This window comes from Talpa occidentalis, unplaced genomic scaffold, assembly GCF_014898055.3.
Source record: "Talpa occidentalis isolate TD23 unplaced genomic scaffold, MPIMG_talOcc4v2.1 talOcc4.9, whole genome shotgun sequence".
Taxonomy (NCBI): domain Eukaryota; kingdom Metazoa; phylum Chordata; class Mammalia; order Eulipotyphla; family Talpidae; genus Talpa; species Talpa occidentalis.
Window position 1 is genome coordinate 47759800 of NW_023605305.1, and position 27980 is coordinate 47787779.

General features: G+C 34.9%; 2 protein-coding genes across 22 annotated transcripts in view; one reads left to right on the top strand and one right to left on the bottom strand.

Moving 5' to 3' along the window:
• Positions 1-26469, top strand: part of FUBP1 (far upstream element binding protein 1) — a 31973-nt gene extending 5504 nt beyond the window's left edge. The window contains exons 2-24 of one of the 20 annotated variants that reach the window (XR_005122983.2): positions 855-945; positions 1772-1834; positions 2655-2693; positions 3149-3188; positions 4024-4076; positions 4165-4236; positions 4369-4426; positions 6258-6420; positions 6509-6607; positions 7010-7111; positions 7349-7451; positions 7555-7655; positions 8008-8149; positions 9072-9232; positions 11126-11277; positions 11356-11435; positions 14370-14507; positions 16500-16574; positions 21111-21170; positions 21253-21398; positions 23983-24029; positions 24926-25063; positions 26056-26469. Coding sequence is in view for 18 of the 20 variants with exons in the window: in XM_037499764.2 (XP_037355661.1) it covers positions 855-945; positions 1772-1834; positions 2655-2693; positions 3149-3188; positions 4024-4076; positions 4165-4236; positions 4369-4426; positions 6258-6420; positions 6509-6607; positions 7010-7111; positions 7349-7451; positions 7555-7655; positions 8008-8149; positions 9072-9232; positions 11126-11277; positions 11356-11435; positions 14370-14507; positions 16500-16574; positions 21111-21170; positions 21253-21398; positions 23983-24029; positions 24926-24977 (2037 nt within the window). In the remaining 2 variants the exon portion in view is untranslated. Of the gene's footprint in view, positions 1-854; positions 946-1771; positions 1835-2654; positions 2694-3148; positions 3189-4023; positions 4077-4164; positions 4237-4368; positions 4427-6257; positions 6421-6508; positions 6608-7009; positions 7112-7348; positions 7452-7554; positions 7656-8007; positions 8150-9071; positions 9233-11125; positions 11278-11355; positions 11436-14369; positions 14508-16499; positions 16575-21110; positions 21171-21252; positions 21399-21646; positions 21733-21786 lie in introns of those variants that run through there. The other 19 variants (XM_037499764.2, XM_037499766.2, XM_037499765.2 and 16 more) reach the window with 19 other exon arrangements.
• Positions 26345-27980, bottom strand: part of NEXN (nexilin F-actin binding protein) — a 44387-nt gene continuing 42751 nt past the window's right edge. For both annotated transcript variants that reach the window (XM_037499783.2, XM_037499786.2), the window contains one exon: positions 26345-27885. In XM_037499783.2, the coding sequence (XP_037355680.1) occupies positions 27502-27885 (384 nt within the window). In that variant the 3' untranslated portion in view covers positions 26345-27501. The remainder of the gene's footprint in view (positions 27886-27980) is intronic.

Below are 27980 nucleotides of genomic sequence, written 5' to 3' on the forward strand. Positions count from 1 at the left end.
TAACTGCATGTGGTTAATGTCTAAGAATTAGACATTAGTTAATGTCTTGTTAGTCAGCACTTAAAATCCTACAAAGTTTCCATACCCACAGACATGTTTGATGAGTCATGAGAGAGAACTATGGAGCTGTATAGAATTAGGATCACATTTTCCTTGAGCTACTTTGTTTTGTCTTTTAAAGATTCCTGAATGATTATTCTTTGTTCTTACTGAAATGTATCAGAAACTTAATTACAGGTGATAATTATTTGTTGACTGACATTATTGGTGGTATTAGTAAATTGAACTAATTTTGTTCTATTATGTGAGAGATACTAAAGGGTATTTGTTTGGCATACACACATGCACACCCAGGTTTCCCCTATGATCGGAAGTAGAGTGTTCCTATGAGACCTTTCATAAACTAAAATGAAGAAATAGTTATTGTTCATTTATAGGGGAAATATTTTGAGATTTCCCAGATATCCTCCCTCAAAAAAAGAAAAAAGACAAAACATTAAGTCATGTCAAATAACACGTAAAGCCTAAAATAGCACTACATATATGAGCAGGAATGGTGTAATAAATTCACAACTGTGCATAGTAGTTCTCAAGGAAGAAACTTGTCTGCACTATTCTCACTGCTCAGGGTGTGTGCTACCTCTAAAAGCCAAAAAATAAGGACATTTGTCATAAAAGCAAAATCCTAGTCAGATTTTTGTTAGCAAAACAGGTAGTAATGTGGGTCTTTGGTGAAAGTGGCATAACTTGAGCTTTTGAAAAGCAGACTGCCTGTGTGAGGAAATTTAATACCATTTTAGCATATAGTTGTTACAATGCTAGCCTTAATGGTGGTATGTTTTTATTTTTTTAAGATTGCAGCAAAAATTGGAGGTGATGCTGGTACATCACTGAATTCAAATGACTATGGTTATGGAGGACAAAAAAGACCATTGGAAGATGGAGGTAATTTAAAAACCATAATACCTTTATTTTTTATACAGTGGTTAATTGAGGTGACTTTCAATATTTTTCAAATGTTCTTTTATTGAAACATTTATCATAAGGTTCCTAAAATTATAAGGTTTATATTGGCCTCAAAGGGTAAGGGGTGGTGGGGTGGGGGAAGAAACCTAAACGAGGTAAGTAATATGAGTCATCCAGCAAGTTTTGTCTTATTAGAAAATTCTCACTTTCCCTCTTTTAGGATTGTGCTAGATTGATAGTTGCACAGACATCTTAATATACTGAAAGAAAAAAATAGCTATATAAAAAATTTAGGAGACATTTCACTGGTTTTTCCCATCTGACATGATTTAATCTTTGTATACTGTATTTTCATTATTTCACATTTTACTTTAAAGGTTGAAGTTGCTATAGTTTGCTACTCTAGAGTGTTGCAGGTTATACCATTTTTTATGTTACTTTTTTGTTTTAGTATCTTGCTTTATGTTTCAGGTTTAACTCAAAATGTGGCTTAAAACAGACTAACAGTGCCTTGTATTTTTAAAAAATAATTGTTGAAGCTTCTGAACGTAGAAGTCTGCACATATTTTTTGTTGTAGATTTGATGTATGAATTTTGATACATTTTCTTTTTGCCCTTTTATTTGCTTTTTTTAAGAGGATTTTGAATGAGCCTATAGAAATGTATTTGTAGCTTTTGATCAGGAGTGCTTGGTTTTCTTTTATTTAAGTGTTTCCCATTTATGGTGAGGTTTTAATAAACAAAAAAATGAGCTAATGATGCTTCAGATGTTGTATGTAATGTATTCTTTTTATTTTATGTGTAGATGGCTCTTGGACAAGTCCGAGCAGTACAACACACTGGGAGGGAATGCCCTCTCCTTTTAAAGGCAGGAATTTTTATTTATTACCTGTGTTTAGTATGTAAACGTGAAATAAACCAGTGGATTCTTAAATGGACACAAACATTTCTTGGATTATGTGTCTGAAGTTTGCTGTAAAAACAACATTCTGATGTTTAATCACCAAAGTTTCAAGGGGGGAGGCAACTGTAGTACTTTTTAGCTATAGGTTGTCTATTCTAAGGTATGCATTGTATTCATCTGTGTAAGGATGTAGATGAAGATAGTCATGTAGTTGCTTTGAGTTTTTTTTTTTTTTTTTTTTTTTTGCTGAAGTTTATGCTGTGAAATGTTTGGTTAGGAACAGAAGAACAGTTTAGTTTGAGATTGCTTTGTAATATGATTTTTATTTATTTTGCATAGCTTTGTGGTCACTGTCAGATATACTCAACTTTTGATATGTCAGATTTTCACATTTTGATAGTTTTTTTTTCCTTCCTATCTTCAGTTCGTACAGTGGGAAGCATCATTAGCCTTTAGCATGTGAAATTTTGCTAGTAATGTTCCTAATACTTTGTCTTGTATCATTCTAAAGCGCTTAAAATACATTAAGGTCAGTGATATAATATACAAAGATTTTCTTTACTGTCTGTGCATCTTTTAAACATGAAGAGAATGAAAGAAATGTAATTTTTCTTCTTTTGATTACTTAAGAGTTTGGGCTGAGTTGACACTTTTGGTTGAAATGACAAACCATGCCCTCAGCTATTTCAATAAATGTATTTTGATATTCTTGCTTGGGCACAGGGGAGCTAAGGCTTATATTTGTACTTGTTGGCAAAAAGTTAAAAGTCTCTTAATTTTACAGATCAACCAGATGCTAAAAAAGTTGCTCCTCAGAATGACTGTAAGTATTTATTTTAAGATGCGTTAAAAGTTGAAATAAGTGGGTTAATTAGTATTGGGGTTTTCCCTATCTTTAAAGGTAGTCGAAGACTGAGTATTCTTGTAGAATATCGAGCTTGAATTTCTTTAATATGTATTTTTTTCCCTATCTTTATAATCCCCACTTTAATTATGAACAAGTAGATACTAGGTTTTAGTCTCTTAAGTTACTGTATGTGTGCTCATTGTATATAAAATGAAAAGGGACAGTTTTTTTCTATACTATTGTTAATGATGTCTGCTCTTCCATTGACTTTCTTGTCCACTTGTACAATGTTCAGTTTATGTATTCTATATAAAATGTTGCTGTCTTCAAGTTGTGGTCTGATTGTCAGGGAAGGATTTTAGAATTGCTTGATTTGATTGATAAGACTGAATTTAAATTTTAAATTTTCATTTTATTTGATTTTTGGGTAGCTTTTGGATCTCAGTTACCACCGATGCATCAGCAACAAAGGTATAGTTAAATACTTTTTAAAAACTACTTTGCAAGTTTAAACTGAACTGGATGTAAAAACATGATTTTTAGTGTGTAGTAATTAGTCTGTGATCTTTTCCCTATACCTGGATTATATAGTTCCTTTCCCTTTATATGTAAACGTGATACATACAGAATGATCACTTTTCCTTTTAGTGAGGTTACATTTGTAATATGGAAGGATGGGTGGAATTAGTCAACATTTTAGAAGAACCAAGGTGAATCATTGACACCCAACATTCACACCCCAACTCCTTTGTAGTTCCATACCTTGGACTTTTCTATTCACTGTACTCTACTCACTTGATATATGCCACCTTTATTCATATTTGCACTATTAACTATTTAAACCTTATTTAGACTGCAAGTTATATGTGCCTGGAAACAATTTAAGCCATTGGGAGTCATTAGACTTCCATTTTTATAAGTAGATTCCCTTTCCTATGTAAAGAAATTATCTTTTTTTTTTTTTTTTTTTATAGAGGCATGTTTATTTATTTATTTGTTTGTTTGTTCTGTTTACACATGCACTGGGTACAGTCAGAAGCGCGGGAGGGTGAGAGAATTCACCAGAGCCAGAACAGGGAGCAGAGCAGGCAGAAGAACCGAAGTACACTGCTGAGGGGAGCAGCGGGCGGCAGGAGAGGTCTGCGCGCCATGTGGGACCCTCCTCCGGTGGCCGGGGAGCAGCCGGGGATCGAACCGGCACTGCAGAGGCTGAGGGCAGCTTCGCAACCCAGCGCTCAACCGCTGCGCCACCGGGGAGGCCCAAGAAATTATCTTTATTTGAAGAAAAATGTCTCTTATTTCTCAGCAGGTCTGTAATGACAGAAGAATACAAAGTTCCAGATGGAATGGTTGGATTTAGTAAGTGACCTAATTTTTAAAGCTTTGAAAATATAATCAAATATATTTTTACAATCTTTCAGCAAATAATTTTCTTTTTTCTTCCTAGTAATTGGTAGAGGAGGTGAACAGATCTCACGCATACAACAAGAATCTGGCTGCAAAATACAAATAGCTCCTGGTAAAGTTTTTTTCTCTTGGTATTTTCAGAATGATTAGAAAAACAGCATTTTTTTAAGTTGGTGGTAGAAATGATGCTACCTGTTAATTTTATCTTGGCATAAAATTTTCTTTTTTTTATTTTTAATTATAGACAGTGGTGGTCTTCCAGAAAGATCGTGTATGTTAACTGGAACACCTGAATCTGTTCAGTAAGTATAAAAATCTTGACTAAACCAGCCCCTCCTTTCTACTAAAGGATATTGTCCCTGTAATTGAACCTGAGTTTAGTTTTTTTCTGCTTTAGTAATGTCTAACAGCACATAAACATACTTGAAAATCCTTCCATCTTGGGGAAAAAACCTATCTGAGCCCCACATTTCCATTTCTCCTTTCCAACAAAACTCCCTAAAATAGGTCGCTCTGCTTGAAATAATGTCTCCTGGTATATTTTCATTTTCTCTTGAACTTTGTACCAGTCAGTCTTTTACTCTCACCATTGTACTGGAATTAGTCTTTTCAAGATCCTAAGTGTCCTCCACATCATTCTTCTGTCAGCATTATTTGAGGAACACATATCACTCACCTTAAGAGACCCAACTTTGTTCTTTCTCAGTCTGTCTTGGTTGACCTACCTTATGTTTCTGACCTTAACATGAAAATGTGACAGGGACTCACTCATGGCCTTTGGGTTAAGTCTCAGCACTATCACCACTGTGGCCTGAATTCCATCCCAGGGAGCTAACCCACAGCAGCAGACCTTTCCTGTCTTGTCTGCTGCTCCCCTTGGCAGTGTATTTTAGTAAATCTGCCTATTCTGCTCCCTGTTCTGTCTCTGGTGAATCCTTTCACTCCCACACCTCTGGCCTACACCCCAGTTCTTCTACAAATCTTTAAAAAGGGGGAGGCAGTAAAATGCAGTACTTATATCTACACATACTCTTTTGATGATTTAGTGTACATTTTATATGCCTAAGCGGTGCCCTTAGTTTTGCTCACTTTCCCTAAATTCCAAACTCATTTCTTGCTCTTCACTCAGAATCTATACTTGAATATCTCTTACATATTTCAAACTTTAGATCAGTGAAAATTGAATGCTTGTTTTCTACCCCATTCCCAGCCTACTCTTATTCATCTCAACCTTTAAGTATGTTTAAATACTCTCTCTTATGGTTCACTTATCCACACGCAACTTTTGGCCATGTTTTCTTTGTAATTTATTTGGAATCCAGTGTCTTGCCATCTTCTTTACTATCCCTTTATTTGTGATGGTAATTGCTTATTTTCCAGCATATTTCCATTCTTTTTAGCCTTGTCCAGTAGTCCATTCTGTATCATGGCCTGGGCAATCTGCCACATTGTTCACTTGATGTTTTACCATTCTTCACCCAACTCACTGTGTTTGGTCTCCATTTAGGTGCTTTTCTGTTATTTCAGCACCGTGGGCATGCTTTTCATTTGAATTTGTCAAACTTTCTAATCTCTGGAACATTTTCCCACAAGAATTCTCAGTTACTCTCCTACTTTCTTCAGCTTTTGTCTCTATTATCTTGTTATCAGTAAGATCTCCCATATCTAGTTTTCATAAAACACCCTTTACATACATCCTGTTTTACTTTTTTTTATAGCATTTAGTAAGTGACAGGCTGTTTTTATTTTCTTGATGAAGTTTAAGTCACTGTTACTGGAATCTTCTGTTTTGGTCAGTACTGTAATCCCATTATGTACCTCACATATAGTTGACACTTTTTAAGTATTAAATGCAAAAAAATAAAATTTTTAACACATGAGAAGAAAATAGTGGTTAAAAAATGTAAATTCATTGTTTAAGTCATAAAGAAATCAGCTTAATTCTGTTTTTAGCAGTACAGTGCTGCTTCTTGGAAATCTTTAACTGTTCTTTCAATTAAAATTGTTGCAATTTAGCGGAAAGGTGCCTTAATCTATATTGAGGTGGGAGGAGTACCTGATTATGTTATTTTATAACATAAATAGCTTTTGGGTATGATACAGCTTACTATTTAACTGTTAATTTATTAACAGATCAGCAAAACGGTTATTGGACCAGATTGTTGAAAAAGGAAGACCAGCCCCTGGCTTTCATCACGGTGATGGGCCAGGAAATGCAGTTCAAGAAATTATGATTCCAGCTAGCAAGGCAGGATTAGTTATTGGAAAGGGAGGAGAAACTATTAAACAACTTCAGGTATTATGTTTATAAAATGATTACTTCTGTTTTGTAGCCAATTTCCTTCCAATCCCATTTGTTAATACATGATTTCTGTGATTAACAGGAGCGGGCTGGAGTTAAAATGGTTATGATCCAAGACGGACCTCAGAATACTGGTGCTGACAAACCTCTTAGGATTACTGGAGACCCATACAAAGTTCAAGTAAATTTGTCTTTATTTATTTATTTATTAAGCTTTATTGATTTATACAAGCACTGGGATACAGGCCAGAGGCACGGGAGGGCAAGAGAATTCACCAGAGACGGAGCGGGGAACAGAACAGGCAGAATGACCGAAACGCACTGCTGAGGGGAGCAGTGGGCGAGACAGGAGAGGTCCGCCCCGTCATGTGGGACTCTCCCTGGCCAGCTGGGAATCAAACCCGCGCCACAGAGACTGCAGACAGCTTCACAGCGCTGCGCTCAATCCGCTGCCCCACTGGGGAGGCCCCTGTTAGTATTTTTAAAAGATGATGGGGTGGCAGGCATAATGGACAAAATATGCACGAATATTATAATATTTTGAGACGTTCTTTCTAAATTGGTTAATTTTTTTCTACTTTAGCAAGCCAAGGAAATGGTATTAGAGTTAATTCGTGATCAAGGTGGTTTCAGAGAAGTCCGAAATGAGTATGGGTCAAGAATAGGAGGAAATGAAGGGATAGATGTAAGTAAAAACACCTATTCAGAATGTTTGTATGGTTTCCTGTTTTGTACTATCTTTTTCTAACATTGTATCCTCTTTTCCCCATATTCTACCTTCAGTAACAATATGTATTTTTTATGCATTGTGTACTTTTCCTTTTTAATGTAAACATACTGTTGAATATATGTATATAATTTGAGATAGGTTGATTTTCAGGAAATTACTTTCTTAATACATGATTTTTTTTTTCCCCATAAGGTACCCATTCCACGATTTGCTGTTGGAATTGTAATAGGAAGAAATGGAGAGATGATTAAAAAGATACAAAATGATGCTGGTGTTCGAATACAGTTTAAGCCAGGTGAGTACACATTTAATTTTCTGAGTGTTGGTAACTGTTACTTTTGACACTAAGACATTTAATAATACTAAGTTAACCAAATTTGTTCTTTTTTGTTTTGAAGATGATGGAACAACACCTGATAGGATAGCACAAATAACAGGGCCTCCAGACCGATGTCAGCATGCTGCAGAAATTATTACAGACCTTCTTAGAAGTGTTCAGGTTTGCTTGAACATAATATTATGTACTCATATAAAAATGTTTTCCTTCATTGAATCTGAAAGTGACTCCCACTATATTTTTATTAGAATGTGTTTGATGATACATTTTTAACTGAAATTTTAAATTACTTTGAACTAGGCATCTTGGAGCAGGAAAAAAAGGCTGCATAAGTACATTCACTTACTAACTCCAGTACAAAAAGTTAGTTATTACTGCTTGTTTCAGCAGTCACCTCCCACCTTCTCTTAATTTCTGGCTTAGGAAAATAAAAGCTGGGGGAAATAGGCGTGTAATAATTTTATTATGAAAAGAGTTTATTTCTATACTGACTTTATCTCCTCATTCTCTTTAGGCTGGTAATCCTGGTGGACCTGGACCTGGTGGTCGAGGAAGAGGTAGAGGTCAAGGCAACTGGAACATGGGACCACCTGGTGGACTACAGGAATTTAATTTCATTGTACCAACTGGGAAAACTGGATTAATAATAGGAAAAGGCAATGTATTTTAAACTCTTAATGTTTTAATGTGTGCTTAAAAATTGAACACATGATTCAGTTTTTCTGGGTACTTTCTGTTGCTGTTGTAAACAAGTAGCAGAGACTTTTCTTGGATGTAGTTTATTTTATTTTTTTATTTTTTAAAGATTGATTATTTATACAAGAACTAGGCTAGAGGCGTGGGAGGGCGAGAGAATTCACCAGAGACAGAGTGGATAGCAGAACGGGCAGAATGACCAAAAACTGCTGAGGGGAGCAGCGGGTGAGACAGAGGTCTGCCACGCCATGTGGGTTTCTCTGTGGTTGCCCGGGAATCGAATCCTCACTGCAGAGGCTGCGGACAGCTTCACAGCATTGCGCTCAAACTCGCTGCGCCACCAGGGAGGCCCTGGATGTATTTTATTGAAAAAATGTTTTTCTGTGGACTGTAGTAATTGAAATATGAATTAAGGACCTTATATGCATACTTGAAAGAAAATGAGTGAGATTTGAATTACACTGACTTCTAGAGAAGACTACCAATAGTTTAATTTTTAGCCTAAAAATTCTTCCTTCTTACCATAATGTGGTTTGGGTGTTTTTGGTTTATTTAATTGTGGTAGTTTATATTTACATTGCTCTAAAATCTGTTTATTTGAAGTGAAATAATTTGAAAATATTTGGTAAGTTTATAACAATTTGAAGGTAGAGTATAGGCATACCGAGTTATGTCTTAAGATGTGTGTTTTATGAGAAGCATAAAATACTTTATATAATTTGATTTAAAGTATAGATTAAGTAAATAATCTAATAGAATATTGTCAGATAGAATACTGGTCACAGCTTTTTTAATGACCCATTTAATTGAACCATAACATGTGCCTTTTCTTGTGAGGAGCTCCTCTGAACCTTGAGAGAAATTACTATGTTTTAATTTTAGGAGGTGAAACTATAAAAAGCATAAGCCAACAGTCTGGTGCAAGAATAGAACTTCAGAGAAATCCTCCACCTAATGCAGATCCTAATATGAAGTTATTTACAATTCGTGGCACTCCACAGCAAATAGACTATGCCCGGCAACTCATAGAAGAAAAGATTGGTGTGAGTATGCTTTAAACTTCCAGTTTAGTGTAGACCCTGATAGTTTAAAAGGACAATAATTCATATGATCTGTAAGTACTATGCAAAGAAATGTCCATTTCTATTTGAATGATATCATTATGTGATAGTTATGTTTAATATAGAAAAGATTTTCCAGTGGCAGGTGTTAATTTGGGTATGGGTAAGCATTACTGTTGGGGTCACTAGAAGGTTGTGGAACATACTTGAAGGAGATAGTTACAGAGAATTAAATATTAAAGAGTTATGTAGCCAAACCTGTGAAGCAATATGCACCCCTTACTTTATGGGAGACATTTACATATTCTGGTAATAAACTGACTCGATCATTTGGGGCATTTCAAAATGTGGACCACTTTGGCATTTTTTCCCCTTTATGTAACACACACAATTTTGATTCAGTATGACTGGAAGAGGGCCCGGTTTCTTATTTTAGAAGTTCCAGGTAATTCTGATGCACTCCCAAATTTGGAATTTTTTTCTCTAGAAAATTTTGCTGTTGAAAGTAAAGTTCTGATTTCCTTTTTGTAAATGAGATAAATAGTGCTTTACTATGGATAACTAATATAGTGTGAGGTAGCATCTTAAATTATTAATTAGTTTTTTAAAATTCTTGATGATTGCCATCCTTTGAAAGAGATGCAAAAGAAGTTTGAAAAATCTTGGAAATACAAAATACGATATTTTGTATTGTCTACAAAATAAATATTTCTTACAAAAATATATATAAGCATTGTAATTTGTATAGTATGGACAATGAGTATAATTATTTGCAAAATGGCATGGATAGATGCCAAGGCAGAAAAATGAATAATGTCATAGTTTTGGATTTTATTATACTTAGCATACATGGATTAGGATTTCTTCCAGGTTATGGGCCCCCCCAAAAAAAAAAGTTCCTCAGAAGTATTTAAGTGTAGTGGTTAGGAGAGCATGAACTCCAGTGTCAGGTTCAGGATGCTATGAAAATGTTAACTACTATTTCTGTAACACTTTTTTGGGAAAGATAAGTGATAACAGAATTGAGGGATAATGATAGCATTTAGAGACTTAAGAACAGAGAATTCATAAAAGGGACTTTAAAAGTCGTGAAATTTAGCTACCTGAGAAAATTGAAAAATTTGTTGTTTCATCCTTTGTGTTAAAATTGTTTTCTGGTCAATATTTGCTGCAGGGAAGGAGTGTGTTTTAGAACCATTAAATCTGGTGGTCTTTACACATTGGTTTGTCAGAAGTTAACCAAGCATTATTCAGTTGTGGAATGAATATTCTGATTTGTTAAATGTTGGTATTTTGGAAACTTATATGTAAAGGGCAGAGGAAGAAATTAATCTCAATTATTATTCTAAATAGGGTTCCAGTGACAGAAAGGTTGTGAGAAGGACCTTATTTTATCGAGCAAGAACTACACTATCAGGTTGTGTGCACTACACAGTTTATAATACAAGACCAGAGCAGTTGGGGGTATAGATTGTCAGGGTGATTGTCTGTTACTGGAGTAGATGCAGAGAAGACCTAAGGATAGGGACCTCATATTTAATTAGTTGCCATGATTAAAGTCATAAAGGAAGAGTAAAAGTAAGAATTGTGAAAGGAACAGGAAGTAGTAAAAAGCAATATTGTAAAAAGACTAGACTAGAGGTAAAGGAAATGTTTGAACTCTGATAATTTTGATTTTAATGAATTTTACGTCGTTAATAGGGCAGAGTCAAGATAGTTTTTGCAACATGGATGAGGAAAATAAGGAAAATATAAAATACATTACTTGTATCTATATAAAAGGACAGTAATGGGAAGTTACTTGGCCATTGAATTGCTTGACCAATACTGTTCTGATTTTTTTGTCTTTTTTAATTTATTTTTTTTTTTTTGCAGGGCCCAGTGAATCCTTTAGGGCCGCCTGTACCCCATGGGCCCCATGGTGTCCCAGGCCCCCATGGGCCTCCTGGGCCTCCTGGGCCTGGAACTCCAATGGGACCATACAACCCTGCACCTTATAATCCAGGACCACCTGGCCCAGCTCCTCAGTAAGTATTTGGGTTTAGTTTTGGTCTTTTCCCGAGAATTTTAGCAAGTTGTATTTATGTATTGCTTACCTTTTTCAGTGGTCCTCCAGCCCCATATGCACCCCAGGGGTGGGGAAATGCATATCCACACTGGCAGCAACAGGCCCCTCCTGATCCAGGTACAAAATTTTTGTTTAATATGAATTGTTTGTTTGCCACTCCAGTTATATTTTTGAATTTTCTTCTGTTGATTTTACTTGTGTGCATTTTCTGCATTCATTTACCTCTTTCAAAAGTGTTAGGTACTGTTCTTCTCCCATCCTGTAATTTTCTTTACTTCCTGGTCAGGGGGTCATTTAAAACCACTTAACATTCATTAATGATTGTTTTTTTCCTCACCTATTTACCTGGCTTTCTTAGCCTCTCTCATTGGCATAGTTTCAAGAAAGGTACTATATTACAGCTTCTTTTCCACACATGGTATATTTTTTGTTTCTTAAAATTAACTAAAATCAGTTCATTAAGATTCTTTTAAAAAGCTGATAAGTTGTTTATATGCACCCTGTATTGTAATTATTTCATGGAAAGAGTGCACTTTGGAGCATAATTACACAACATAACAGCTAATAACCACAAATTTCCGCTCATTCAAGACACAGGTTGAGTATACTGGAATCTTGATATGCGGTGATGAGTTCACATTCTATAGAAGAGTACACTCCAAGTGTTAGCAATACTGTGATAGAAAGATTGGCAAAAGAGGGAACAAATAAGATTTACTATATAATAATTTAGAAGTCTTTTAAGAATGAAGGGACTTTGGTTTCCCTCTTATAAGCTAATTGGGGTGGCATGATTTATCAGTCTAAGAATTGGTTAATGATAATGACTTCTAACATTTGTCTTTGGGTACCAGCTAGTTAGATAATGTACTGTTCATTAGAATTAAGTAATTTTTTTATTAACATTCTGTGACTTAAAATCTGTTTGTATGAAGAATTAGTGAGCTGTTGAGAGTTTGTGTAGTAGTCAAGAATTTAGATTTCATAGTGAAAGAGACTTAGGATACTAGTCATAGTTCTACAACTTTACTAATTGTGGGATATTAAGCAAGTTTTTGAACCACTCTAAACTGTTATCTAGGAAATGATGATAAATGAATATAATCAGTTCTCAGTTCATACTGTTTTATGTGTAGCTATGAAACTGGCTCTCCTATATGGTCATTATATTCAGGAGCACAGTATCACTTCTTAAAACCTATTTAGCCCAGTTTCTCTATCCAATCATGGTTTTAGGTGAAAGATTTGTATTTGTATACAGGTAACAATAGTACTGAGACAGACAACCTATGTAGAAAAATAATTTTTTTTAAAAAGATTTATTTATTTATACAAGCACTGGGTACAGTCAGAAGCGTGGGAGGGTGAGAAAATTGACCAGAGCCAGAGTGGGGAGCAGAACAGGCAGACTTGACAAAATACACTGCTGCAGGGAGCAGCAGGCATGGCAGGAGAGGTCTGTCGTGCCATGTGGGACCCTTGCCGGTGGCCGGGGATCAAACTGGCGCTGCAGAGGCTGCGGGCAGCTTCACAGCCTAGCGCTCAACCACTGCGCCACCAGGGGAGGCCCAGAAAAATAATTTGTTAAGAAACGTTTGGATGGTGGCATAATGCATTCCAATTTTTATCTGTAAATCTTTGCTCCAGCCCTCACACAAATTTCACTGACAACTAAGTAGCTGAGAATTGGCTGCCCATTTGAGATGAAAGCTAAACACGTTACATATAATACAGACTCTGGCTAAGAAAATAAAGTCTTTTTGAGAGAATAAATTAATAAATATCATATCATGTGATACTCCTGGTAAAAAAAGAGTAAGAAAGTTTCTTTTCTTACCCAGAGATCTCAAGCTGTTAATGCATCAGTTGATATTTATGAAGGAAAGTGAGCCCAGTGTAGAAAAAGTATGTGGCCAAAGACTAGATATGAACTTAGTAACTTCTGAAAAGTACAAGCAGTTCAGTGTCGCCATGACTTTTGAATGTTGGAAAGTTGACAAAGGGGGATAAAGAGGCTAGAATAGAAGGATAAGCCTGGGATTCCAAATTAATAAAGATATTAAATGATATGCTGTATTTCAAAACTTTTGGGCAGCTCTCCTGTCTGCCTGTGACTACGCAGGTGCCTCTTTTTGTTTCTTTTTTCTGATAAACCTATCCTTTTAAAATGTGGCTTTTTTAAATGCCATCGATAGTCCTGAAAACTCTGGGGAATAAATGAAAAGTTGTAAGTAGGGTAGTGACATCAAGTTTGTGTTTCAGGATTGTCACTGTGAAATATGAGATGAAATGGGACTAATCTTTTTTTTTTAACAAGATTTTTGTGTCTTAAAAACAATACAGAATGGAATTCATAGTTCTAATTGTTTTTTGTACACGTTAGTCCCTGTAAATCTTTTCCTTTAGTAATAACAGTTCTGCTGCATAGAACTGTTACGCTTGAAGCAAAACCTTGTTTTTGTGTTTTAAAGATTTATTTTATTATTTATATATACAAGCACTGGGTACAGTCAAAAGCACGGGAGGGTGAGAGAATTCACCAGAGCCAGAGCGGGGAGCAGAGCAGGCAGAAGAACCGAAGTACAATGCTGGGGGGAGCAGCGGGCAGCAGGAGAGGTCTGCGCACCATGCGGGACCCTCCTCCAGTGGCCGGGGAGCAGCCGGGGATCGAACCAGCGCTGCAGAGGCTGCAGGCAGCTTCGCAACCCAGCACTCAACTGCTGCGCCACCGGGGAGGCCCAAGCAAAACCATTTTATAAAAAAATAGGGCACAGCATGGTTTGAGACAAACATTGGATTTGGAACCAAAAAATGTTTATTCATATCTCAATTCTGCAACTCACTAGTTTTCTAGGAACCAGAAATGTCAGTTTCTGAACCTCAGTTCTCTTTATAAAGCTAAAGATAACAATGAAAATAGAATGTGAAAGTTTTATTTTTGATGTCCAATTAATGTTTTTAATATAAATTTGTCAGAAAAGGGGTGTTTGAGAGAGAGGTATTGATAGTTTTTGGACTTTGAGTGAAACTTTGAACTTTGGTTTATTCTAGCAAAGGCAGGAACGGATCCAAATTCAGCAGCTTGGGCTGCTTATTATGCTCACTATTATCAACAGCAAGCACAGCCACCACCTGCAGCTCCTGCTGGTGCGCCAACTACAACCCAAACTAACGGGCAAGGTAACTATGGTAACTAAAAAAATTTTTTTTTTATCTTGTGAATTACATATGAAATGTTACAAATGTTAAATACTTATTTCTAATACTCAGTTATAACTTCAGTAATCACACTTTTCTTATTTAGTGTTACTTTGAAATAGTTGTAAACTTTCATAAAAAATCTACATAATGCAACTGTTAAAGTCTTACATTCCGATTGGCTCCATTGTTTATCAAGTATGTCCATTTCATTATCAGTATTTTTCAGAACCTTTAAGACCAATTTTCCCTTTATTATTTATGTTTAATGTTAATTTTTAGTATGTATTTGTAGAAAAGGTGTGTGTGTTACTTTTTCTGCCTGTTTCCATAGTCATGATGTCCCATTACCCTTAAATACTCTAGTTTTACTCCAAAAAGACTAAACTGTCATATAGCCATACAAATCAATATTACTGTCGCAGTAATATTGCTTACTCCTTCCTTACTCCATTTCACCAGTTGTCCCCAAAATTTCTATGTTGTCATCTAAGATTGCATTTAATAACATTTCATGCTTAGTTGTCAGTCCTGTTTGGTCTCACTAATCAGGAATAATTACTCATTCCTTTTCATGTAGAGTATACAGATTCCTTGCTTCATGGGATAATGTCAGTCTTTTCTTATGAAGATGAAGTCATGATTTTAAAGTCTTAATTCTCTTGGAGAGAACACAGTAGAAATGATACTGTTAGTGTGTTATATCAAGAGTCATGCTGTTGACCCGTTTCATCTCTGGAGATGGTAACCATAGTCAGTTGGTTATGTTAGTATCTTGATTATACTATAAAATCATCATTTTTCTCTTTGAAATTAGTCTTTTCTGGAGAATTATACTGAGATTCATCTGCTCTCATGTTCTTCATTAATTTTTGCCCATCAGTCTTAAGTTTCACTAATAACACCTGCCTGGTTCACGTACCACTGTGATGGTATTTTCTGTTTCCATCATCTAGTTTACATTTATTGGTTGGTATTTTACTGTAAGGGAGAGCTTTCTGTTTCTTTACATCAATGTGGATCCCTGTTTTATTCAGTAAGTTGTATTTTAAACTGTCTTTATTATTTTGTCAGATTGTCCAAGATTTGGCCCTTCTGTAGTGCCGTCAAGATGGTTCCTGTATCTTCTTCACACATCTGTCATTCACTAAGCAATCCTTACATTCCTTTTTTTTTTTTTTAAGATTTATTTATTTATACAAGCGCTGGGGTACAGACCAGAGATGCGGGGGGTGAGAGGATTCACCAGAGACAGATTGGGGAACAAAACAGGCAGACTGGTTGAAATACACTGCCGAGGGGAGCAAGGCGAGACAAGAGAGGTCTGCCGTGCCATGTGGGTTACTCTCTGGCTGGCTATCGGACTCATGCTGCAGAGGCTGCAGATTGCTTCATAGTGTGGTACTTATCCCCTTGCGCCACCAGGGAGGCCCCATCCTTACATTCTTAAATACCAAATTGCCTTTTTGTGTTCTTTGGGCTCCAGCCCCAGAGCCAGCCATTTTTTTTAAGGAGCTCTCTGATTCCTCTTAGTAAGAAGTTAATACTTAGAACACACTGCTACTAAACTGTTGTTTGCTAGTAGTGCCTTTCAGTGTAGAAAGCTAGGAAATAAGTTTACATGTATGCATACCTACATATGTAAAAATCCCATTAGATACATGTATATTTCGAGGTTCTTTTTCCCTTTTCATCCTTTAAGTGATACCTAGTGAGCTCTAATTCCTTACTTGTCCAGTGAATTCACTAACATGGTTAGTGAAACCACTCTTAAAATAAAAGATCATCTTTTCTGTGTACCACTTCTGTATCACTAGTGTCCTATATTTTTTCACCAGCAGGGCTACAGCTACCACACAGCACATTCCTCTTATTTACTCTCTATGGCAGGCCACACTCCCAGCTCCTCCATGCAAGAAAAAGAATCCAAGTTGTCTTGTAATACTATTAGTCTAATTTTTTGTTATGTTTTTCTTAAACAAGGAGATCAGCAGAATCCAGCTCCTGCCGGACAGGTTGATTATACTAAGGCGTGGGAAGAGTACTATAAGAAAATGGGTATGTTCTAATTTTATAGTGCATTTAGTTGAAATATTTAGTAAATACCACATTATGAGGCTGGAGGTGTTGACAAAAACATATTTATACCATGTCTTTATTACCTTGGAGTTATTTTATCTATTAACTTCAAAAATCCTGAGGTGGAAAATAATTGACAAAGAGCACATTTCAAAATCACTGGACTTTCAGGCATCAAGATCACTACAGATAATTCTACATTTGTGGTTATATAAATGCATTTTTATTTCTAAATGCATCTGTCAAGCAGTTACATTTGAAAGTAAAAATTTTCCCACTGGCACACATACCATTTTATCACCTACAGTTTTTTCAAAGACAATTATGTGTTTCAGTAGCCTACATGCCATAAATTTTAAAGTGTTGAGCAAAAATTGGTCGTGTGTGGCATTATTTTGCTACACTGTAAACAGGTAAGAAGGTTTATAGTGACAGAAGTTAATTACTTAATAACATTTGCATATATGATGAAAGAGAAACAAGTATCTAGAAAGGCCATATTTCAGTAACAATAGAGCCTATATGCCAAGCATAGTGATAAATGCCAAGAATGCAATTGTGGATATAACAACTAAGAACCCTGTCTTTCTGGTTATTATATACTAATGGAGGCTCAGGTACTTCACAAGTATATTACTACAAACAGCTGTGAGTAAAAAGAGCTTATCTTCATTGACATTTCACATGTACATATTGGGAAACATCATGCAAGTACTAAGTGGTGGGACCACAATTGTAAGCATACCCGTCTCCCAAATTTAATGTTTTAGGGGACCTTTTTTGAACCTGATGTTATATTTCTGGGCAGTAGTTTGATCTTTCCAGATGCTTATGTTTTTAGACATTTAAAGTTAACACCTATATCATAGCCAGTTGTCACAAATGAAAGCTGAATTGATAAACTTGCTCATCCCTTACTGGTATAGATAATAGGATTTTGTGATAAGATAAAGTCTCCTTGTAATGGTTAGTGTAACTTTTAGGATGTTTCTCATTTTCCACTGAAAGAAAAATCTAAGAGAGGGTGATCATATTAATTTTGTTTCATGTAAAGGTGTGGAGGTTGATATGAAGAGAAATAATTTTTCCTGTTAAGATGGCATTCCAAGATAGATACACTGCATGTTATTCCTGAGTCTATGATTTATGCTGCACACAGGTCTTTAAAATTATGCAAGAAAGAAAATACTTAAAGTTTTTTCTTTAATCGCAAAACATTGTCCTTATTTATGGTAGTCATAATATGTCCAAACTGGGTTACTTTGGAGAATTGCTGGAAATGATACTAAAATTCATGTTGTAATAAGAGTAGTGGTCAGGGCCTTTGATCATCTTAACTTGAAAGAAATGGCATCCCCATTTTATAGATTTGAGAATCAAAGTAAAAAATCATTATGTTTAACTTGTATTTTTCATAAATACAAGTAAAATGAGTACTATACCAGAGGTGTTCCCTGCATTACTAAAAGTGGGTAAAAACAAAGGCCTGTTAATGAACATAGGGTAACTACTGGGAAATGAGTTTGAATTCTCTTTTATTATGCTTTTGTTTCTTTAGAGCATAGCCATTAAATAAGCTTACTGATAAACCTTTTGATCTTGTTTACCCAAAATGAGAAGATGTTGAGTGTAATTTTTTTTTTTTTTTTGGTTAACTGATTGACGTGTTCTGAATTTCTTCCTAAATGCGTTATTTTTAAAAAAAAAAGAGAGAGAGAACTTAAATCATAAAACTAGTATCATTCAATCTTCCGGGTTTTTAAAATGGGGGGAAAGAAATGTCAGGAAGATAAAGATCTTAAGTCCAGCTTCCTTATTTGGAGAGGCTGAGCTTTACTCTTCCTCATGGCAGCTCTAGAATTTGATAGGATTCTGGATATCATAATTCCCAATCCAATGCCCTTTTTAGAAAACTAGACAGCTTTTGAAGCCTAATTTCAGCATTTCTTGTGAAGAACAAGGCTCTTAAATCTATTGAAACATACAAGTTTTTTAATTAGTTTTGTTTTCTGAAATAATTCTAAATTTTGTGGGGTTAACTAAAATAGACAAATTATTAAACATGTGATCTTAAAAAGTTAATGTAGGGCCTCCCCGGTGGCGCAGCGGTTGAGCGCTGGGTTGCGAAGCTGCCCGCAGCCTCTGCGGTGCCAGTTCGATCCCCAGCTGCTCCCCGGCCACCGGAGGAGGGTCCCACATGGCGCGCAGACCTCTCCTGCCGCCCGCTGCTCCCCTCAGCAGTGTACTTCGGTCCTTCTGCCTGCTCTGCTCCCTTCTCTGGCTCTGGTGAATTCTCTCACCCTCCCGCGCTTCTGACTGTACCCAGTGCATGCATAAACAAAACAAACAAACAAATAAAATAAATAAAAAACATGCCTCTATAAAAAAAATGTAAAAAGAATTTTTTTTTTAAAGATTATTTATCCATACAAGAGCTTGGGGTATAGGCCAGAGCTGGGAGGATTCACCAGAGACAGTGGGAAACAGAGCAGGCAGATTGACGGAAGTACACTGCTGAGGGGAGCAGCGGGCGAGATAGGAGAGGTCTGCTGCACCATGTGGGTTGCTCCCTGGCCAGCCAGGGGATCGAACTCGTGCTGCAGAGGCTGCGGACAGCTTCATAGGTTGTGTCTTAACCCCTTGCGCCACCAGAGAGGCCCAGGAATTTTAAACAATGTAAGGAATGACAGCAGTTGCCATGTGGGTTTTCTTGAAGCTATAATGAAGGGGGGGGGGCGCTTTTGTAATAAATATTTTACACAGAGGAAGGCATTTTGGGAACTGTTTGACTTGAAGGCCATTATAATGTTAAATACCATTAGGATAGACTGACCCATACTTTGTGGTACCTTCAAGCAAAAAAGGGAAGGGTAAGTGGTTATGGAGAAAATGGAGATGTTTGTGGACAGATAAATAAGAATGAAAATCTTTTCAAGTAAGGCTGACTTTTGTACTGTAAAGAATGTTATACTTGAACTCGGGAATGTCATTATTTCTTTAATGAAGTAAACGTAAAACCATATATCATAAAGCTATATGAATATTAAGTAATGTTCTAAAATACAAACTAGCATCAAAATAGCTTTCAGACTACTGCCTCAAGAGACTAGGTGGAAGAAATAAGTAGATTGAATAGGGAGATTCCTTTCCTTCCCTGTTTTCAGTTGGGCAAAATGTATCCCATTGACACTTCAAGTTGAATGAGGTTTTCTTTGGACTCCTTCAAGATTGGAATGTGAAATGTTGACAGTTTACTTACCAAGTGTTTTCCTTCAAAACTAACACATTTACTTTTAGCTTTCCAGAGATAATTTGAGTTCCAGGAAGGAATCCGGGACTAACAGACATTTGAGTTTGATGTTCCTTGTTGCATTTCCTTACTTTCTAACACCTTAAGTTGCTATTTAGACTTTAAAATGAGTTATCTCTTACAAATGAGATTTAGTTACTTTTGTAAGCCTGGAGTGGAAGTTGTACTTCAGCCAGTTTTGACCTAAAGTCAGCAGATTTTCAAGCGTGCGACTTACAAGAGACTTTGTATGGTTTCATAATACTGATACTGTGACATTTGGTGGTTGTCTAAAATATTGAAACTTGTTTGAAATGTGTCTCCTCATAAGATCAGCTTTTTAAAATCTCTTCTTTGAAAGGTTATAGAAAACAAAACTGTAGGCGTTTTGTTTGTGATATGTAGGGATACTTTTGCTGTTACCCAGAGAGGAGTGCAGGGTTTTAATTTGCTGTATGTTATATGTGTGGTGTGTGTATTTTGTTCTTAAACCATTTCAAAGCAAGTTGCAGGTAGTTTAAGTTATTTCAGTAATATCAACATATAAACTGTATTTAAATTTCCAGTGGTTGTCAGAAAAAATGTCTTCTGTCACTGATTTGTTTTTAAATTGATTTTACTTCCAAGCCCCTTTGGCTCCATAAAAATTATTGCATATCTTATAGTCTCCTAATTCAGAAAAAGGCACCCTTCATGAAGCTTATTGAGTTTTGTGTTTCATTGATCTTGTTTCTTAGAACCTCTTCACTAATTGTTCTTCATCAGGTTATTTTAAGTAAAATCGTGTTGTAATTAGAACCCATCATATTTACGCCTCATTGAAAAAGAGTATCATGAAGGTTACTTTTGTGCACAATTTATAGGTTACTAAATCTCAACAGATCTTAAAATAATGGTCTTACATGCCTTTTAAATGGATCCTTTGTTTCTCAGAGAAGTTCTTTTTCATTTCCTCATTAGGCATTTGCATTTTATTTAAAACCTGCAGTATAACATCCAAATGGATGAGAGAACCAAAAAAAAAAAAAAAATGCCTTCTTCACTTCCCTCCATTACCACATACTACTTGGTGTACTTTTCAAACTCAGAATATTAAAGTTCTGTAATCAAATCAAGATTATGTCTAAATAAAACAGGAACAATTCTGATCCTCTGTGCTTTTGTCTTTATAACCTGTACTTACAGTGGATAAAATTTTGTATTAAAATTTAGGGGGTTTTTTTTAGGTCAACAAGGGCAGACACAAGATTATTCAAAGGCTTGGGAGGAATATTACAAGAAGCAAGGTATTGTTTTTATTAGAAATGAGATTCTTTTGGGCTTTTGATTGTGGTTTACAGCAACAGAGTTGTTTCATTTTTTTCAAAGGTCAAGCGGTTCCTGCTCCTACTGGGGCTCCACCAGGTGGTCAGCCAGATTATAGCGCAGCCTGGGCTGAGTACTATAGACAACAAGCTGCCTACTATGCCCAGACGAGTCCCCAAGGAATGCCACAGCACCCTCCAGCACCTCAGGTATAATAAATTTACTAATGTGTTGTTGATTTCTACTCCAATTGTTTTCTGCATGTTTACTGTTTTGTCTGTTTGGGATTATGTTTGCCTTTTTAACTTTTATCTGGCAAAGTATAACTTAGAAGTACTGTGGTGTGTTGTTTGGGTTTTTTTTGTTTTGTTTTGTTTTTTAATAATGCTTTCTGGCATCTGAGTGCTGAATATTTCTACAATGCCTTTGATTTTAAAAATAAATTTTCTTCCCCCAGGGATTTGCAAATCATGCAAGAAGCCACCACCATTTATATTAACCAGTTTTTCTTTCTTAAAGGATTCACTCCTGAGTTAGCTCCATTTAAAGGATTTTCTTTAACTTTTTGTGTATTTCTTATGTATCTCTTCTGCACAGGGCCAATAATAAGAAGTGGACAATACAGTATTTGCTTCATTGTGTGGGGGAAAAAAACCTTTGTTAAATATATGGATGCAGACGACTTGATGAAGATCTTAATTTTGTTTTTGGTTTAAAATAGTGTTTTTTTTTTTTTTGAAAATGTACAAAATATCTATCACTACTGATAGGAGGTTAATATTTCTGTGTAGAAATGAAAAATTGGTTTGTTTTTAGTATTTAGTGTAGATGTACACATTCCAGCAAATGTATTTGCAACTATTATGTGGTCAATGCTTTGTGATATAAATGTACTTTTTCAATGTATACTTTCACTTTTAAAATGCCTGTTTTGTGCTTTACAATAAATGATATGAAACCTCCTGTGTCGGTAAGTTGGATATGTGGGTATTTAAAGGATTCATAATTTCTTAGCAATGATAAATTAAGATACATATACACAAATATCTAAGCTTTCCCCATGAAATATTAATTGAGTTTTTAAACACTGGCATGTTTTTTCCCCCTTGCAGTATAGTAATAGATTGGAGGATCTTTTCCGTTTATTGTATTTGGCTGTTTCAGCACAAGTAATCCTGATATCTTCATTTTTTTTCCTTCTGTTTGAGTAAAAACTGCATGTGTGTACAATGATCTTTTGGCATACTTCCATTGCATTAACAGTGAAATTTCCTTTTATACATGACCACTGTTTCAGACCTGTACTGCTGCTATAACAGTTAACCTTTCTGTTCTTAATTTGATAATTACTTGATTTCCAAATGGTTTCAGCATAACTAATTTTAAACAGTTTTTGATAGTGAATATGAGTAGTCTACTAAGAAGAGTTTTTTTCATGTAAAGCAACTCTTGCAATGTATACAATATTAGTGTGTTTCTTTCTAAATTTAGGGTAGAAAAGTGAATAGTATGCAAAAAGTATAGCTACAGTGCATCTGCCATTGAACCATTGGGGTATGGAAACGTTCAAGCTTTTTTCTTTTCCTTTTTGCAGTATAGATAAGCTTTGTTTTGTAAATGCACAAGTCCAATCATTGAATCAACTTAATTTTTTTATGTACTTGAAATCATTTTATTACTCTATAACACTCATGTTGAAGTTCTGATATTTTGTTGAAATCCATTGTTTTACTCTTTGCATATTTGTTGGCTCTTTGCATATTAATATATTAGACTACATGCAAATACAGTCTGTCTTGCCATTGTCTGTTGAAGTGCAGGTTTGATCCAGCCAGTATAGAACTAGCTCTGTAGGGGTGAGGAGGACTGTGCTGTGTATCATCCTTGATTGTGTTCCTTCAAGGAGCATTGCACTGTAAGTACATCAGAATGACAAATTGATGAACTGCAACAGTATCTTTTTGTCAATGTTCCACATAATGTAAATGCCATACTTTGTGTGAATATTATGTTGGAATACAGTGCTGATATCTTGGAAAACCATAACTGCTTCTTAATTTAACATAGAATAATACATAGGTCTGTATTTTTTTTTAAGTGAGCTTAATGGGTAAGTATTTTTTGATATGCTTTAGCTGTAGCTAAAGAAAACTGATCATTAACAAAGTTGAATAGTATTCCTCATTGGTGCTCCTGAAATATATTGTTTTTCAGTGTAAAATATGCATATCTTATATATTAATATGAAAGACTTGAAATGTATCAGACATAAGTGGTTTTCAGTTTGCAAATATTAAGTCTTGTAGCAGTTTAACACCATTTCATAAATATATATTCTTTCATTTGTGAGGAGCACCATTTGTTGTTTTGAATATACTATAAAGGAAGATGTACAAGGACATAAATGTTGCGATTACAGGGTAGAAAATAGCAGTACATTTCATTGTAGATATTTTGAAATGTTTTTGATTGTTTTATAGAACTTAGAGTGACTTCCCTTACCCTTATTTAGATATGGATTATAGTTCTAGTTTGAAATTTAATAGTTAAGGAGTTAGTTATCTGTTATCTTTTAAGAGTGTAGGGTATTGACATGAACAATTTCAGTATTTTGCATGATACTGTTTTATAGATGACCTTTTAGGAAAGTGGTGCATTTTATTGATTAAACTGAAGAAATAGCTCAGTTGGAGTCAATATCATAACTCACAAATTGGAGGCTGTTGATTTTGATTCATTTAAGGTTTAAAATCTTTATTAATTGCAAACAGTGCAATTATTTATACTTCACAGTGCCTTCCCAGACCTTCCACCTTAGGTTCTGCTGCAAAAAGCAACAGGTAAGCACAACCTAAGGACATATATAAATAAATATTTCAGTACATTAATGTTGTCCCTGTGAGGTTTTGTGGTTGTGTATTCAAAAGCAATCTGCTACTGCTTCCCCAAAATGTACTTTGTTATTTATGCTACCATTTCAGTGGAAAGTCTGTAAGTTGTTCAAGCAACTGTTTACATTTCTGGGTAATGTTTTTTTATTTTAATTTTTTTTTTATTGAAACAAGAAAAAGAAGTGAGTAGATTGCTGCTATAATTGAAATACATTCAAACTTTTTGTAATCTTTTCCCGTATATGGAAGAACTGTTAAAATTAAGAAAAGGCATTTACATAAGTTTTCAAGATTTAGGGGCTCACTTGGTGAGGAACTTCAACAGCCTTCACAATCTGTTTATGATTGATAGGACATTTTCTTTGCCCTTCAAAGCTCTGGAGTCTTATTCTTGAACTTTAGTAATTCAGTAAGGACATATTGAGTCAGAGTTTATTGTGACTTTTTTTTTTAGACAGTTGAATTTTCTTAACTTTTATATACATTGAAAAAGGAAAGAAATAAGGAATAATGGCAGTGTGTTTTGATAAAAGGCATGTGCATCAGTGAAATGTTAACTGTATAGCAAATAACTTTCATAATCTGTTTAGCAACCAGTATTTTTCTGACTTATAATACTTTAATAACTGACGCTGCATTTTATTTTTTGCCAGTTTAAAATGTTTGTGTGTTTTTATAGGTGATTTTAACTGGTACATATTTTGAGTTAAGTTGGATGTATTAAAGCAGCATCATATCAGTTTTGTTTATTCAGTTTCTAAAATGTGCTGATCCTTTTAAAACTCCTGCTTATCTCTACAACAAAGAAAAATATTCAAAAATACTGCCTTCATTTTCACACACAGTGCTGAAGATGCTGCAAGCACCAAAATCATAGCTCATAAAATCAGGTCCTGAGATAGTTACCCATAAAGAGGAATCCTTTGAGTGTATGCCATTGGTGAGCCGATGAGCATGGACCATAGAAGGGCTCAATGTAGAAGGTAAAATTGGCAAATCATAACTGAGAAATATGAAATGTATTCCCATACATAATATGATACAGGGTGTAATGTACCTGCTTTTGATCACTTTTTGTTTTAAAGTGTTATTCACTTGATCTTAAATGTTCCATGAACTGTTTCATAAGTTATGTAGCTAATGCACCACATCTGTGTGTGTATCTGTGTTTTAATAGTCGATGATAGGTATGTTAAGATTGATAATATAAAGGGGCTCTTTGAACCTTAGGAGCCTGTCAAGGTTTGGTTAGTTGTAGTTTGCATTTTTATAAAAGAAAATTTTAAATGAATGCTAATAGATAATGGGGCATTGTTTCTGTCTCATAGAATTTTTTTCATTACCATAAACCTTCACTGATACTGCAAGCATTTTTTAAATGGCGCTATCTTAACCTTGAAATAAATGGAAAGCAGAAAAGGTGAGCCAGGTGATTTGAATGCAGTGGATGTTAGGTGTGGTAGAAACAATGTTTAGTTTAGATTGAAATTATTTTGTTAGTACTTAAAAAACTTGACAATGTGTTGCTGTTTTTTAAAATATCTTAGTGTGGTGATACCTAGATTTCTTATGGTTTCTTGTTTTAGAAATTTGAAGTATACTTTTTAATTAATGAAAATGGTTTTGATACTAAAACTAGTGATTTAATTCTAGTTCTTTATAAACATTGTAAAATAATATCCTTATACAAATATCTTGGTAGTTAATTCATAAAGGTGGGTTTGGGTAGGAGTAGCAGAGTATATTAAGAGAGAAATAGGAATATATTCAGAAGCAATGACATTTCATTTGAGTACTCTGCCAGAAGAACCACTTTACTTGCAAAATTAACTGTTGTCTAGAATAAGGATGTAGAAATTATAATCAATGAGGATGTCTTATTTTTATTTTCTGAAAATTCTGCCTCATTTTAAAATGTATTCTAACAATACCTAGTTAAAGATAATTTTAATCTTTTTTTTTTTTTTTTTTTTAGTCACTTGAGTTTTCTTGCCACAGTATAAACTTCTGAGGGATTTTTAATTGGTGCTTTTAAGAAGCAAATAAGTCCCAGGGTTTTATTTTCTTCAGTGATACCCTTATAGAAACTCTTAAATGTATTTGCGCATATATTTTTTCTTATGCATGCTCAATGCATTTTCGTCCTGAGAAAAGTGTTCTCTACAGAAACTACCCGTGTGTAAAAAGAAGATTGACTTAAAATGGCTACTGTGATGGGAACAGTGTCTTAGGGAGATGCAGCTTGGACTTGAGGTAAATTGAATACTTTACAAACTGTGGTTAAGAGTTTGCTTTAATGACATTGTATGTAAAAGGGTACATGATTACTGTAATTTTGTATTGATTATGGTTTCCTCAATAAAAAAAATAAATGTACATTGATGAATATTATAAGAAACTGTTTTGTCTGTTTTCTAAAATACTTTTTAATGCACAAGTTACTTTATTATGGATTTACAGTGTAAAATAAATTCGTCTTCCAGAAAATTAAATACAAAACAACTTGATAATAGAACATAGTAGCTAATAATTTACAAACTCATTTTAAAGACCAGAATTTAAAATTGAAGATTGTGTTGTTTGTCCTTAAATCTAATCCTCTTAGATCAGGAAATCTTTGTGTTGGAAGTATTTACTGCTGCATGAAGTTTTCTCATTAAAAATGTAATTTGTTCAGCCAAGATCACAACATAAACTTAATAAGCTTGAATATATAGTACACACATTTGAAAAATACTCTCAAAACTCTGAATAGGCAATGGTTTCCAGCAGCAAATAGTCTCTAACAAATGTTTTAACTTAATTTCTGTCTTCCTTTCCCATAAAAGGAATGAAAACCCTCTTAAATACATCTGCTTTAGAAAGACAAACTGAACAACAACCAAAATAATGAGGAAAGGCCCACTCAAATTGATAGGTTCCAAATTCATTAGTTGTAGCTATTTCAGGCTAACCATAGATACGTAAATAGCTCATAAATAGCATTTCATGCAGTTTAATTAGTGTTCTACCTATGGTTTTTTAAAACATAGATGCTGTAAACTTAGGGAAATATACAACCTTGTAACAGGTTCTGATAGAATAAATGACTGAGTAAATTTCCCACTTTCCTGTTAAAGACACTTCTGCACAATACAGTGATGAATCTGGTTCTCATTTGGAAAGCAAGAAGATACTCTTTAGACGACCTTGTGTTTTGAAGACTTATGAAAAGGAATAAGAAGTCAACATAGTGGCACATCTGTCTTCCTTTTTTGGCCCCGCCATGGAAAAGATGGATGCAGTAAGAAAGTTGGAGAGAGAAAGGAGAAAGTTCCAGGGAGAGGGAAGGGGAGCCTAGTAGTCGTCAGCTAAAAAAGAGAAGAAGAAAAGTGATTTTTTTTTTTTTTGAGGATAAAAATATTTAAATAGAATAAAAGGCCTAGATTAATAGTGATTGATTCTTACTTTCAATGGTAAGAATACAAGTACTAGCCGCAGAACCTTTATTGTTCACTGCTTTACACATATACTCTCCTTCATCTTCTGGGAAAGTTTCTGGTAAATAAAGGCAGTAAGTTTCTCCTCTTTCAATATATTGATAGTCTTCTCCATCCTGCAGTATTTCTCCTTCAAACCACCATGTGATTTCTGGTTTGGGTTCTCCTGTTACTTTAACAGTAAATCTGACGGGCTCACTGTCAACAACTGATGTGTTTTTTAAAGGCTTCTTGAACCACGGAGCTCCTGATCTGGTTTGCTCTTCATCATCAGTAGTTGAGCCATTCATGATGCTAGCCTCCTCCTCTTCCTCCTCTTCTCTTTTCTACATTAAAATGTATGCATTCCAGTTAATGCTCATTTACACTATAGTGACATTTTCAGAACAATGGTTTAGTAGAATTTTTGAAGTTTTCAAAG